The following is a 15,810-nucleotide window of genomic DNA, read 5'->3' on the forward strand; positions in this document are numbered from 1 at the left end:
ATGAAACGTTTGGCTCAAAAAGAGATGTACCGATCAATGGATGCATTCGTGCAAAGCATAGAGATGTCGCAAGAGAAGGGGCAGAATAGAAATGTTTATTATTTGAGTTATAGATAGACATTATATCAAAACTGTAGACTATCTCTGAGCCTTGGTACCGTGTCCCACATTATCCCACACAAACATACTCTTTGTCCCACATTTGGTTTGTTGGGATCTGGTCACCCTAAATAGTCCTGGTGCAATTAGCAACCAGAACTATTTAGATAGATAGATAGATAGATAGATAGATAGATAGATTGACGGACTGAATTGGGAAAGAAAGCTTTTAGGTTTTCGGCACCTACTGCTTGGAATAATGTACAATCTGATCTTCAACTTCAAAACTTATTACCTTGAATGAGTTTAAGGCTCTGGTGAAATCGCTGCAGTCCAGGTTGTCTGTGTGCAAGTGTTTTTTATGAGCCAGTTTTATAATGTTGTTAATTTATGGGTTGTCTGTTACTTTCACTATAACTGTCTTGCTGCTATCTTGGCCAGGTCTCCCCTGTAAAAGAGATCTTTGATCTCAATGGGACTAACCCTGGTTAAATAAAGGACAATAAAATATCTAGTAACTTTATTGATCCCGAGGGAAATTCAAGTTTTCAGCATCACAGTTCCATAGTGCAAAACATGTTAGTAAAAAGGGCAGTAAAAAAGTTAGTAGTGCAAAGTACAAAGTACAAAAAAATATACCAGATATAAAATTACAAGGAGATGAAGAAAACTGTTAAAACTGGATATAGTGCAGGGTAACAGCTGTGATACACCACTATTAAAAAAGTGAATATAGTGCAGAAGAGACCGTTAAAAATGAGTATAGTGCATTATTATCTGTCCTGCAGACCGTCCTCCTTTGTCGATTTATTTGAACTGCCTCTAAATAGATTTTAAAAATGTGGACTTTTTCCATTATCAATGTAATATCAAAAATAATATGGGCATCAAGCATAAAAATCAATAACAACAAAAAACAACTATGTTTAATCTGTGTGAATACTCGATTCTGATTGGCTGCAGGATGTGACGCGTTCTAATAACTTCCGGTGAAACTGTCCGTTGACCGCGGCTAAATGAGTCGCTACCTCCAAACAAATGTGAATATCTTATATTTACATTTATTTACAACACTTCAGTGTTTCAGTGACATGGCTGGATAGCTAACGTTTGCTAGTTGCGCTGGTAATAATACTGTACAATTATATATTTGCTGTTTTTCAACTGTACGCGAGTATTGTTATTGACGTTGAGTCTTGCTAGCATGACGTTAACCTTCTGGCTCCCATTGCCAAGTGGAAGGTAAGGTCCGTCCTATTTCCTGGAATAGTGAACAACGTTTCCATTGCATAGGAACCTTATGGGATAGCAATGGTTGTTCCAGGTATTAGCAGACCCCTCAGGTGTTGCCACGGAAACAGAGTTATGGCTTGTGAAAAACTTTACATTTTGGTTGTAAAACACAAGAAGATATAGATTAATGGTCTTTATTTTGTTTTCTTGCATTATCCCTCACCAACAATATACTATAGCAGTGCTCAAACTAGTCAATTTTATTAGGGATGCTCATGTATTTGTAAGTAGATAGATGGATGGATGGATGGATGGATGGATGGATGGATAGGTTGTTCCAGTAAATGGACTGTGTCCCCTCCACACACAAACACTCACATCCAACCCCCCAGCATTAACACAGAAACAGTTTTTAAAGCTAGTCACATGTCAAAGACAGTTTTTGGAACAGTAATGCAAACAGCACTTTACTATGGACATAAATGCACTTTTCTCTGCTGCTTAACACGACTGCAAATTGGGTGTATGACTGCAAATTGTATGAAATTGTGTCTGGAACGTTTACTTATTTTATTTATTTATTCATTTATTTATTTTTATTTCTATTTGTAGGTATGCTAATTTTATTACTTATTTATTCTATCCTTTTTAATGCACTGACGGTAGCTGGGAGAAACAATATTTTGTTTCCTTATGTGTATGCAAATACTCAGTGAAATGATAATAAAGTGAATCTTGACTCTTGAATTAGCAAACCCTCAGGTGTTGCAAGGGAAACAGCATGTGAAAAACTTTACATTTTGGTTGTAAAACACACGAAGATATAAATTAATGGTCTTGATTTTGTTTTCTTTGGCAAGTGACCATGGTATAAGCAGTATAATGCCCTTTGAGGTGTCCATAATCATTATCCCTCACCAACAATATAATATAGTGGTGCTCAAACTAGTCAATTTTATTAGGGATGCACATGTATTTGTAAGTAGTCAAAAATCTCAGCACACAAATGTCATTTTAGATCCCAGTATTCTGTGACTTATCTGTGATAAAGATAAAATCGGATTTATCAGCATGTGCACAGATATCAAATCATGTCATGATATTTTACACTTTAAGGCTACAGACTATTCTGTCTAGTCCGTTGCATATGGATTATGGCATATGAAGGGCCTGATTGTGACAGTGTTCCTAACATTTATCCTTTCTTCAATTCAAATTCATAAAAAGAGAGCTCTGTGTACTTCACTGTGTGCCTCAGGTGACGGGCAAAATGCACTCCTAATAACATGCAGGTGCAAAATGATATTGCAGGATCTCCTTGAGTAACATTAATCTAATTGCAATTATGCATTAAACCTGATGAGAAGACTCGCAGTAACACCCTTGTCTTTTCTGGTCTCTCCTCCAGGGGTGTCCCCAGTTGCTGCCTGCAGATAGGATCCTGGTGCCAGTCAACGTGGTGAAGCCCATCACGCTACGTGCGAAGAACCTCCCTCAGCCCCAGTCTGGACAGAGGGGGTACGAGTGTCTGCTGACCATTCAGGGAAACGAGAACAGAGTTCCTGCCCTGCGCTTCAACAGCTCCTCAGTGCAGTGTCAAAACACATCGGTGAGGATGAGTGTGTGCATGCGTGTGTGTGTTTTACTTGCCAGCTTCACTGGGGATATCATCATTGACCACGACCCACCCACACAGCAACACAATCTCTATAAAAACGCCCCATTTCTATAAAGTGTTCCTATAAAAGTGACAATAATATCTGTTCAATCTCTTGCGCACACACACTTATTCCTGCTGAGGGTTTTTCCTCTTCTAGCTAGACAGTGGGTAGATGAGACAAGAGCCTGACTTTGTCTCTCTCCTGCACAGCCATCCCTGCGATCATGCTCCATTCACCGACTGAATAATGCATCGACAGCAATGAAAGACTAGCATGGAAAAGGCTTTATACTGGTCTTGATGCTAATCGTCTGTTGATACAATAACATCTCATCTTCCTGTCTATCTTCATCACTGTGTGTGTGTCAGTGTCTGTGTGTAGAGATGTCTGCGGGAGGTTTGTGTGTAATCACAGTACAATCCAAATATTGTACTTTGATTGAGCAGTGAAGGAGGGAAACTGTAATTTAGCGGAAAATTATGATTCTAGCAGCAACCCTCCATGCTGCTCGTGTTACAGAACCAAGTGAAAAATAATCTTTGAAAGCTCTCTGGTGTGTATATTGTGTGTTTGTGAGTTCAGTGTGTGTACAGCCACCTGTTGATGATGCATTTTGCATTCAAAGGAGTATTGTTATACCAGAGCCTTTTGGATTTGGAGATAATAGACAGTTTAAAGTAGCTCAACAGCCTCTCTCTCCTTCTCATATTCTCTTTCCCCGTCTCTTCCTCTTTCCCCATCTGGTTGCCATGGTGATAGTATTTCTATGATGGGATGGAGATGAGCAGTCTTCCTGTGGAGCTGACCGTCATCTGGAACGGAGATTTCAGCATTGACAATCCCGCCCACAACAAAGGTGAGTACGCACAGAGGCACAAGCGCGCACACACACACACACACACACACACACACGCACGCACGCACACACACACACACACACTTGTGAATCCATATCAGCTCTTTCCATAGTCATCACAGTATCATAGGAAACCACACACACATATAGTCTCTTATAAACTCTCACTTAAACACACACATAGACACAAACACACAGTAAAGCTGCTGCTTCCCCATTGTTGCCCTTGGAGCCGGTCTCCATGGCAACAGGCGGGCGGTGTGCTGAGGTGCAGCATCCATCCCCCTGATGTTGCCATGTAGAGTGGTTAACTTTAACACATCCTCTCGTACGCTTTCCTTCTGTAGGTCTCTTTCCATTTGTCCGTATGTCCGTATGTCCTGCACTTCACTGTCTGTCCCAACTCTCTAAATTCCATTTCCTTGCCTCCTCACAAACATGATTTATTTTCAACTGTTTCTCTTATTTGCTCTGTCAACACCTCTCTGGGAGTTTGGCAATGTATCCATCTCTCTGTCGCCAATGCTGCAATTCAATGTGCTTATTCCAGGCTGGATTTACAGAGAGAAAATAGGTGGCATATGATATATATATATATATATTTTGCTGCCTCCTCATTTTTATTCTGTCCAACTCTCCATCTAACGGTATACCGTATGTGGAATGACAGCTCACTGCTGCATTTTTAAGCTTTCAACATTCAGCTGCTGAGCTTGATTCAGTTTGGCCACTGGCGATCCACCACTGTGAGTGATCCATGCTGGGGCAGGAAAACAGCAGCATGCTGGGGGTTGTAGTTCTCTGACAGGAAAACAACTCATTCTAACCTAAGGCAGCGGATTCAGGCATAAGAAACATATTGTTTAAAATATGGATGATATGCCAACATGACACTGCGCTGTAAGGCAAAGTTTGCACAGTATTTGTGTGTGCTTGTGTGCATGTGTCTCTGAGTCAAAACATATCCTTGAGCATAAGTGTAAAATCAAAGAAGCAACAAAAGTTAGAGAAAGAGAGGAAGATGCTTGAAAACTCCTCTACCATCCTCCTACCTTTGTTTGCCTGTGGAGGAAGCGGCTCCTAGGGCATCATTTGATGGACAGATCACACATGCATCTAATGGCAATTAAAAAGAAAATGGCTGGCCCGTTGCCATGGAGATGATATGTTAAATGTGTGGTGAATGAGCGAGAAAGGCGAGAGGCAGCCACGTAGGGAACTCAAAGACAGGGAGTGAGGGAGGAGAGTATATAGAGATGATGATAGATGGAGAAATAATGAGACAAAGATATCAACGAATGTCGCTCTCAAAATGTTGTTTGTTGTTCGCACATTCAAACAGCAGCTGACAGATATTGAGAGATTTGGGTAAACAACCCAAATTTTAGTTTGTTGTGTGTTTTGAAGTGTTTGTCTGTCATTTTGGAGGCTTTTGCGCTAAATAAATTTGCATGCATTTGCTGTTCTGTAATCATTTGTACAAAGGTTGTTCACTCGAGTTATCTCATTCTGCCTATATATTCTCCCTTCCCCCTTGTTTTTCTTTCCCTCCTTCTCTCTTGTCTCTTTCCTCCCTCTCGCACAGTCCATCTGTACAAGTGCGACGCCCAGCGTGGAAGCTGCGGTTTGTGTCTGAAGGCAGACCCGCTGTTTGGATGCGTTTGGTGCAAAGGAGAGAACCGCTGCACCCTCAAACAGCACTGCCCCCACCCCGAGAGCCAGTGGCTGGAGCACAACGGCATCAACAGCAAGTGCACCCACCCGCGGATCACACAGGTGAGACACACACACACACACACATACCAGGACACAGATGCATCCACACATAAGCGCCTACATGAACCAAGCAACATTAATGCCTTTTAACTCAAAGGCCATACATACGCGCACACAAATAATTACAGTACTCCGATGGGAGCATATTTATATTCATCACCTGCGAGACAGTGTGGCAGTTGATCATTTCAACATAATGGCTGAGGCTGTGAGTCACCACAAGGTATTCAGTCTGATAGCACAATATATTTGACACCTTTTTACAGTGCAGGTACACATCTCTCGTATAAATAATGATAGACTGGAATCACAATTACAGCAATCATGTGAAAAGGTGTTTTTTCTTAAAACTGTAAATGGGACAGTGCTTATTTTTGACAGAATTTGCTCCCATCTTACTTTCAATGTGAACATACAAACACCAGGATAATCCATATAAGACCTAGAAAGAGACAGATCATCTTCATCCTTGCTAGTTCTCAATCAACCCTGCCCAGATGGTCACGCAGACCCCCACTTAACCCAGCGTGCTCCTGAAAACCACCAACACCGTGTGAGGCAAATGGACTTGACCTGTGCGGGACATATAAAAGGGGCAGCAGCAGAAGGGATAAGGGTCGGCGACATGAAGGATAAGAGGATGCAAAGGGAAGATGGATGGAAGGGTGCCCAGATGAAGGGAAAGGAGGATGGATTGGGTTGACATGAAAGAGAGGTGGTGACGGATGGGTAGACTGAGCCAGAATAGAGTCACGCTGAAGGGGTGGAAGAAGACCCCTATGCCCTCCCCATATCCCCCGTGATGGATTTAAAGGTCCTGTCTGCATCATTTTCCTGAGGAGGAGAGTTAAGAGCAGATGGTGACTGACTAGAGATGAAGGGATGAAGCAAAGCGTGGATAAAAAAGACAGACAGGGGAATCCGTTTTGGTGTCCTGGGAAGTGATGGGTTTGGACAGAGAGAGGGAAGGGATACAGGAATGGAAGGATAATCCCTTCGCCGCTGTCCGCTCTCTACATCATCCTACAGTACATAGACCAGCATACAGATAAGTGGCCGACCTTGGTGGAGATTCACTTAAAGCAGCACCGTAAACCCCGTTGTTTCTCGTAATCTTGAATCTCCACAGACCATGTTAACCTGATGGGTTTCAGCAGCTTTTTTTTCTAGAGTCAGACACAGAAAAGAGTCTTGAATATCTGAACACTGAGGACATAGACATCTCCAAAAGAGGGGACTTAACTACCGTCTCGTCTCGCCCAAACCATTGTGATTATTTTTATCCAGGCAAAAATCAAATAAACTTGAGGAAGGTGATGAGAAGATGTTGTCCCTTGTTGCGCTTATTAAAGAGTCCGGTGCACTCTATCAATCCTCCACTCCTCTGTTTGTCTTCACCCCCGAGCGGTGGATTTATTCCTGGAGATGGGCCCTGTATTTCTCCTTACATCCCCGAGGCTGCAGCCGGGACATATTGCAGCCTTCTCACGTCCCCCATAAAAACTGTCAGCGGGTGAGGAGTGAGGACTTTTCCAAGACGACCGGGGCTCTAATGCATTCTAATACGCTTCATTATAATGACATCTCCCATCAACAATATGAGAGGGAGAGACTCGCGTAGAAGGATGGAAAGAGAAAGGGAGAGAGAAGTGATTAAATGTTTGCCTCTACCCAACCGTCAATTATCTTGTCAAAGTCACAAATCTAATCAGCGCCTCATTGCGTCTCTCCCTCTCTCTCTCTTTCATTCTTTTACTTCTTCTTCCTCCTTCACTATTTCTCTTTTAACTCTGTCCCTCTCCATCCTCCGTATTTGCTAATAAATGGAGAGCAAGCCGCGATGCATTGTGTGCAATCTTTTTAATTGCATGTATTGTAGCCCCGTTCCCAGAAGGCTCTTTTTTTTCATTAAGATATCAGCAGGGAGCCTTATTAATCAGAGACACTGAACCATGCTATAACGATATCTCCCACACGGCAGCCACGGGACTTGTGTTGTGCATGACCTGGCGGGAGCTCGCCTCTGTCACTCGATTGGCTAGTTCCTTTCAAGTCCCAGCTAGTTCACTTTGTTTTAGTTCACTTCTTTGAAAAAATAATCAAATTAAAAGTGTTTGATGTTCGTGTAACATGAGGATTATCATACCACAACATGTAAGAGCTTCAAGCCATAAGATAACCTCTACCTGTGAACACCGCAGGGGTCACGCTGCCAACTACACTACAGAGCAGAGAAACGATCTCAGCCCCGGTGAAAATCCTTCAGATCACTCTTTTTCAGTGTGGATGTTGACACAGCACCATTAAAGCTGGGCCTGTTTCTGCAGCATGCAGCATGGAGGACTCCTATTTGACAGAGACAGATAGAAACAGACTATTCTGTGTCCGTCTCTAACATCCATCCATCTGGGCCGGCCTGATACACTCTCGTTGGCCAAAAAAGTAATTGTGTGAGTAAAGTGTTGATGGATGTTAGAACCGCCTCATCAACAATGAGAGATGTTACTGATAAATCAAAGGACACTGTGATTACTGCAAAGATGTCACCCACTGCCGAGTTTTAAGTTAATCTTATATAATATATCGCCGTGGTTTTCAGTGAATACAGGATTGAGAAATGACAATCCCGTGACCCTGAGTCTTGACCCCTTAGCTGTCACCGGAGCTGTTATTTTGACGTTTATTGTCTCTTTCCTGCAGCCGTCTCGCCCTTCGGCAAAGTCATTTTTTTTCTGAGTTAATGTGCGAACAGAAAAACACTTATCCCCAACGAAATAATATTAAATTTGAATGTATAGCTATTATTCTTCTTCTTTTTCTCCTGTTTTTTCAGTCTATATTGTGTTTGCAGAGAGACCATACAGTAGTTTCACAGGAACCAAACATTTTATTCTGAGTGGCGGACCACTAATGTTCTTTATCTCACACCAATTGGGAAGTTAGCATTTTGACTACAATATTCTTGAAAGGGAGTTCGTTCTCAGACGCTAGTTAACGTTCATGTTCATTCATGTTAACATCCTTCCTACTGAGCCACTATTCGAAGGAGCTCTTTCATGATAACACTCCTTTATAAAATTAATATACTCTTAATTGTTTGACACACTAATTTCAGATAAGTTGTAATTTAAAATAATGGCTTAATAAGCTGTGTACAGTATGAACACAGTATGGGATTGAAAGACATATTGCAGCTAATTGAGATCAAATAGGAGAGACAGATTATGTTAATAAATTAGAATAGCTTTTTAATGTTTGGCAAAGGAATTTGAGTGTGTATGACACAACGCGGTACATATCATTTACCGTATACATTTTTTTTTAATTTTCTGGTAAACTTTGCTGACATTTCATTCTTTTGAGTATTACAATTTTTTTTTGACATAATTTACAGAATAAACACGGAGACAAAAAGAGAGGGAAACAAATCAAGTGGTGTCATTTATATCTTGTATTCCATTTACTCATCTACAATTTTCACATCTAAATTTTTACTGACTTGGGTTTTAAATGTAACTGTCATCTGCTGCCCAGTCACACCTTATGTTTTCAGTGAAATGCTTTTTGCAATGAGCAAATGCCAAAATCACATCTCCAAAGTCATCAATCTCGATTTGAATTTCAACAGATCACACCTCTGAGGGGTCCCAGGGAGGGTGGCACGCTCGTGACTATCCGTGGTGAGAACCTGGGACTGGATTTCAGCGAGATTCAGGACAACGTGAAGGTGGCCGAAGTGGATTGCACCCCCATACGTGAGGGCTACATCCCTGCTGAACAGTGAGTCACATTTCATATTGATGACTGAATATTGAACATTGGCAGCACCATGTAATAAACAGCACATCCTCACCTAGTCTCCATTTTGGGGCTGCCCCCTCATAGTCAAGTAGTCGATTAATCGGTCATTTTTGTCTTTGTTGACTAAGAGTCAGTTGGTCATTTTGAAATATTTTTCATGCTGAATGACTTATTTCTTTGTGGAGAACTCAGTTTTACAGATCTGTTGATTAAGGCTACATCCACACTAATACGTTTTTGTTTTAAAACACATAACTTTTGCTACGTTTATGCCTAGCGTCTGCACTACTCCGGCATTTAAAACCCCTAAAACAGAGACGTTTGAAAACGCTGCTGACCCCGTTTTAGTTTTAATACTCCGCGGTTGCGTTTTAGTCTGGATGGGCAGAAACGGAGACCTTTTAAAAACGATGATGCAGACACCCACGTTCGCTTCTTGTTTGGGTCTTATCAGTCATGACGCGTCCTTCCCTGATTTGTTACGCCCATGTCATGTGAACCTTTGCTCTGCAACAACTCCCAATCTCCCAGTGTGTTTTACCGCCGCGTTGAAATGCCGCGTAAAAAATGCCATTTTAAAAAAAAAAAAACGTATTCCTGTGGATGTAGCCTAATTCAACTGATCGATCAAAATCATGTGTTAAGAATTTACTAGGTTGAGGACAGCCCTATTCAATTCCTGCAGAGCAGTAAGTCACTTTTGAAGCAGCAGCCAGCTATAAATAGCACATATACTCATGACTTCAGGTTGTAATGAGCTTTGCTGTACAGTAATTCACCATTTTGCAAACTAAAATGTACATAATATCTATGAATATAGTCTTCTCCAGCTGCACTTGAACCATAGGGAGAAGTCAAACTATATTTTGGAACAGCAGCGAGGCTAAATCCTGAATTCAGCGCGGTGTGTCTGCTCTCCCTTCCCTTGCCATAATCCCATTGAACGCACTTTGACCACAGCTGAACACTTCATGCCCTGCAGGGAAAAAAAGTCACACACAGATACAACACTCTGTTACCTGTGTTAGCCACACGACGGAGCCATAACAAGTCAGCCTGACCAACTGATCATGAGTCAGAGTACTCACCTCGGGGTGTTTGTGTGCATGTGGGTCTCTGTGTGTGTGTTTGTGTGTGTGTGTGTGTTGCAGCAAGAAAGACGGTGAGTGAGTAACAGAGAGAGAGAGAGAGAGACATGACCGGTAAACTAATGCTAAATTAGCCTAATCCCTAGACCAGAAGAAATTGGAGTTTGATGTAACTTCCAAGTCACAGCGGTGCACGTAGAGTACACCTGTATGTGTAGGCCTAGAAAGTAACAGCTCAGGCCTCCATATTTCATCGCAGCACATACACACACACTTTCCCATAATCATTTTAGAAAGTTCAGGAGGTTACATTTAGTTGACATTTGAGTTTAATCCAGGGCTTTGGTTCCTTACAGGTGCCTTCTGTCAAATTATTTTAAACTAGTTTAAAGTTGGCTTATCGCCGGTGCCAGGGCTTCTTCTGCTCAGAAAGTAAGTTGTGTGCCAGCACTTTTCTAAGCAAACGCTGACCCAGCAGAAGAGGCAGCTGTATTTGAGGTCATATGTAAAAGGATAGAGACTTTTTCCCTTTTTCTCTCACAAGTTGGCAGTGTGCGGGAGGTGAAGTCGCTGCCAAATAATACATTATTTTATTGAGGTTTTAACAGCTTTAGGTCCATTCTTTTTACATAATCTGCTCAGCATTTGCTGGCAAGGCGACCCGCTGCAGGGTTTTCTAGAGGTTTTCATATAGGCATTTTTGCTTGTGGCACATAATATTTAGGTGTGTCTGTATATGCGGTTCCATATGTTTTTCTTTTCCTACATATTCTACAATTATGCCCATGTGTGTTTTTTTCCAGGATTGTGTGTGAGATGGGTAAAGCAGAGAAGAGCCAGTATACTGGGAACGTGCAGGTCTGTGTCGGGGACGGAGAGTGCAGACCAGAGTTCATGGCGAAGTCCTCCAAGTACTACTATTTTGTGGTGAGTCTACGCTTTCAATATTTTATCTTCCTGTATTAACGTAAACATTTTATCATCAAAGTGGAAAAAGTATGTTGCATCATCATTGGATTTGCCTTTTTGTAATATATAGTACACTAAAATCTTCTTTAATATCTACATCTCTTTGACATAGGGTTGTTTGATTTGATGGTTGAAAAGACTAGGGCTACAACTAATGATTATTATTATTCATTACAATCAGTATTTTGCTTCTACGAGCAAGAAGGCACCCATGCTGCATATGTCACCCTCTGCATGTTAGCACCTTGCTGGTTGTTGATCTGTGTTCTCACCTACTGTGTTAATACCGTACGTACATGTTTTGGCTGTGATCCGACATGGTGTGGTTCTGACTGCGTGCACTGTATCAGCAGTGAGACATAACTGGCAGTCAGTCATTAATGAGCGCAGAATGAGAACTGATGCTTATAAAAACGTTTTTCTGACATGCACTCATAAAAACGCACACTCTCTCTGTCCTTTCAAAACCCTCTTCTGCTCACAATTAATCGGCATCACTGGCACACGCTGAAATAAATTTGCAGCTGTTGCCATTATGTACTCGTTTTATGAAGTTTTATCAGTTTTACTGCCATCCATTAATGGGCGCTGGCCGAGTTTTATTCCTCAATGGGGTCCCTGTCCAGGATTATATGATGTTAGGTCTAGATGTCACAGCACGCAGCGGGCTGCAGATGAGATTATAAGAAGGCCGAATGAACTGAAGGAGGATTTATTTATGCCCAGCTTCCAGTGGACTACATGTTGCTGCTGTGCCAAAGCTTTCTACATCAGTATACTGTAGTGTATGTAAGTGGGAATAGTGAGTGCAGGTATATATTAACACTCAAAGGCATATTTAGCCGAGAACGCTCGGTAGATTTTTAATTTCTGGAGCCCGCAGTTTATTAAAACAAACCGGTTGTCTAATCATAAAGTTCACTCATTTGTGTCTCAACCTCTAATGTTAGAAATGCGTTGCCTATTAGTGAGGTAGAGAGGGGTGTTTATTTTTTACAAGGAGTTATGACTAGGCTAAGAATAAAGACTTTGCATTGTATATTGTTTCATTAAAACATACAGCTCTTGTTACAGTAACACAAGTTAAACATTTAGATTTATCCACAGCATGTTTGATTTTATTTACATGAATTAAAACAAATTAACAATGTAAACACAACATTTAGCATACATAAACCCCCTCATATTTTCCATCTCTCATTTATAACATGCTCGCTGAGGATTCCTATAATCTTTCCCCGTATATTGAATATTTTATGACTCTGGTTTACCTTTACTGATTCACATCTTTACCCTGTATTTAAGGCAGTTTATTGTCTTTTGAGCATTAGAATTTCACTGTTATAAATCATTTATTTTCCTACTGTAATTCACCTTGATCCCCCCCCCCCTCTGATTGACTTGTGACCTTACAACCTTCCTCCAGATCCCGAGGATCATCACCATGAAGCCAAGCCGAGGGCCGGTCTCCGGGGGAACCATCGTCAACATCACCGGCAGCCACCTTGACGCTGGGAGCAACGTGTCCATCATGTTCAAGGACCAGCCATGCACCTATGAGGGGTTAGTGGGGAGCAGGCCAGAGCTGATCCCGCCAATCACACTCAATTAAAAGCTCAGTCAAAGCTTGCGTTAGTCAAACTGCAGGGAGTAAACCCCTCTGACGGTTCTCATCTTTGGTAGATCGTTACCACATAAAATGAGTAATTAAATGTCATGGAAGGAAAAATCAAGGAATGGTGAATAGTTTTTTAATCATCTGTTATTTAGCGATTAAAGATATTTTCCTTGGTAGATATAATTTATCTATATCTATTTAATTTAATTTAATTTAATATTTATTTATAATCATTTAACACTGGTCAATACACAATTTCATGTTCAATCAATCAACTACCTGTTCATGTCCACTTAGGCAACCATTCAATCATGTTAAATATTAAATTGATATTGGTTTTTGAATGTTTTAGTAGTCATTGATAAACAACTAGAGAGATGACTCCTGAGTGTTTACACAATGTAATATATTTTTGGATAAGAACCTATAGTAAGTAACTGTACTGTCTATACATGTCATATTAGCTTGTCGCGAATACAAATTTAAATTTTGGTGAGGAAAAACTGGCATGGCCATTTTCAAAGGGATCCCTTGACCTCTGACCTCGAGATATGTGAATGAAAATGGGTTCTATGGGTACCCACGAGTCTCCCCTTTACAGACATGCACACTTTATGATAATCACATGCAGTTTGGGGCAAGTCATAGTCAAGTCAGCACACTGACACACTGACAGCTGTTGTTGCCTGCTGGGCTGCAGTTTGCCATGTTATGATTTGAGCATATTGTTTTATGTTAAATGCAGTACCTGTGAGGGTTTCTGGACAATATTTGTCATCGTTTTGTATTGTTTATTGATTTCCAATAATAAATATATACATACTGTAGATTTGCATAAAGCAAGCATATTTTTCCACTCCCATGTTGATAAGAGTATTAAATACTTCGCAAATCTCCCTTTAAGGTACATTTTGAACAGATAAAAGAATGTGCGATTAAGTATTTTAAGCGATTGTCAGCCCTAATAACTAGTTTTTCTCTCATCCTATCATCACTTTAGGAGGGGTGGCCAGTGGCTCACCTGCAGCACCCATGCTTCCCTGAATGGCTATGGAAACGTGTCCGTGTCTGTGAGCATAGACAAGGCTCATCTCCAGAAAGACCTGCGGTTTGAGTACGTTGAAGATCCCACCATCACCAAGATAGAGCCAGAGTGGAGCATCTACAGGTATGATACAAGGGCACATTTCAGTCAGTTCACTTTTATTTGACAAAAGCTTGCGTGTTACTCACTGCTATTGGATATTGATGGATCCTGTAGATGGAGATATCCCTGCAAAGCAGACGCTTGTCAAAACAAAAATGAACAGCAGCAAATTACTCCAGTTAACCCATTTGTGCCCGCAAGTGAAATTTAAATTTTTGATGGAAAGTGTTCTTTGGGCTTGCCTAAGCAGCACAAATGTGAAGACATTTTCAAAATTGGTCAAACCTTTTTTGGGCACATGGGGCTACTCGATATAGTATGATAAGAAAATGGCTCTCAGAAACCACAAGTATTCGGTATCCGTGAACTTATAACAAGTTGAGTATCAAATATATACACACATATGCAGTGTAAAATGTATTTTTCATATAGAAAACATCTAATAAACACAGCGCTTAGCCTTTTTCCTAATTTTTCAAAAATCCTGACTTTGACTATTAAAAAAAGTGATTTTTCATGTGATCTAAAAATGTCAAAGATGACCAATCAGAACAAATGCTGGGGCATTTTTCCTTAAACTGAATATAGTCTTTGGGAATAAATGGGTTAATAGAAAATAATAAAGTTTTAACCATCTACAAACGGATAATAAAAAATCTACAATATCTTCATTTTGTACCAGCAGCCTGAGCTAATGTCTCGGCATCAATATCACTTCCAGTGAGTAATAATTTATATCACCGTCTGTCAAAACAATCTGAGCTTTCCTCTGAACTCTGTTGTCCATCTTCTCTCTCTCTCTCACACAGTGGAAATACGCCGTTGACAGTGACAGGAACTAACCTGGACATCATTCATACCCCACTCATCAGAGCAAAATACAAGAACCATGAGTCACTCAATGTAAGTGATTGCGAACACAAAAAATGTGGATGATAAAAAAAAGCATGTGCTTCACCTTGGTAAAAATAAACCAAGGTGAAATACCTGAAGGAGATTTTTGTTTTGTTACCTCCACCAGTTTTTCTAAGTCCCTAACTTCCCTTGTCAGCTAGACGTCCCAAAGGAAGAGGGCCATAGTAAATGTCATAGTAATTTTCTTTTTTCCAGAGCATGACTAAATGCCTCAGTGCCACTTTTAGGTAAATGGGTCAAGGAAAAAACTCAGAGAATACCAGGAGGACATAGTGACAACCAACAGGTTGCAAATGACTTAATAGAGAATGATGTAATTCCTCTCCACACCTCTGTAACAATAGGGAAGTTTTGACACCAAACTAAAAAGCACAGAGATTGGCCCTTATCAAATTCTTCTACCCTCTATTCACCCTTTTACCCAGGGGAGGATAGATAAAGCCATACAAGGGTCTCTGTGATCTGATTGAAAGAAGAGGGAGTAACAAAAGGTGGTAATGCTATCTTCATGGTCCATTTGAGCATGAGCTTGCACCACGTTTAACATCTGTGCTCACATATGTCTGCACCGGGCATTGTTGTGCAGGCAACTTGCACTTTGAACCAACATAAATTAAATGTGCCGACGGATAATTTGCTCACTCTCA

General features: G+C 40.9%; 1 protein-coding gene across 1 annotated transcript in view; it reads left to right on the forward strand.

Annotated features, from left to right (window-relative positions):
* The window catches only part of plxna4 (plexin A4), a 452,991-nt gene that overhangs the window by 390,465 nt on the left and 46,716 nt on the right, over positions 1 to 15,810 (forward strand). The window contains exons 11-18 of the mRNA XM_074624835.1: positions 2,741 to 2,941; positions 3,753 to 3,849; positions 5,435 to 5,625; positions 9,254 to 9,405; positions 11,318 to 11,441; positions 12,910 to 13,046; positions 14,102 to 14,269; positions 15,058 to 15,151. Coding sequence (XP_074480936.1) covers positions 2,741 to 2,941; positions 3,753 to 3,849; positions 5,435 to 5,625; positions 9,254 to 9,405; positions 11,318 to 11,441; positions 12,910 to 13,046; positions 14,102 to 14,269; positions 15,058 to 15,151 — 1,164 coding nt within the window. The remainder of the gene's footprint in view (positions 1 to 2,740; positions 2,942 to 3,752; positions 3,850 to 5,434; positions 5,626 to 9,253; positions 9,406 to 11,317; positions 11,442 to 12,909; positions 13,047 to 14,101; positions 14,270 to 15,057; positions 15,152 to 15,810) is intronic.

The sequence above is a fragment of the Sebastes fasciatus genome, chromosome 23 (assembly GCF_043250625.1).
Source record: "Sebastes fasciatus isolate fSebFas1 chromosome 23, fSebFas1.pri, whole genome shotgun sequence".
Classification (NCBI taxonomy): domain Eukaryota; kingdom Metazoa; phylum Chordata; class Actinopteri; order Perciformes; family Sebastidae; genus Sebastes; species Sebastes fasciatus.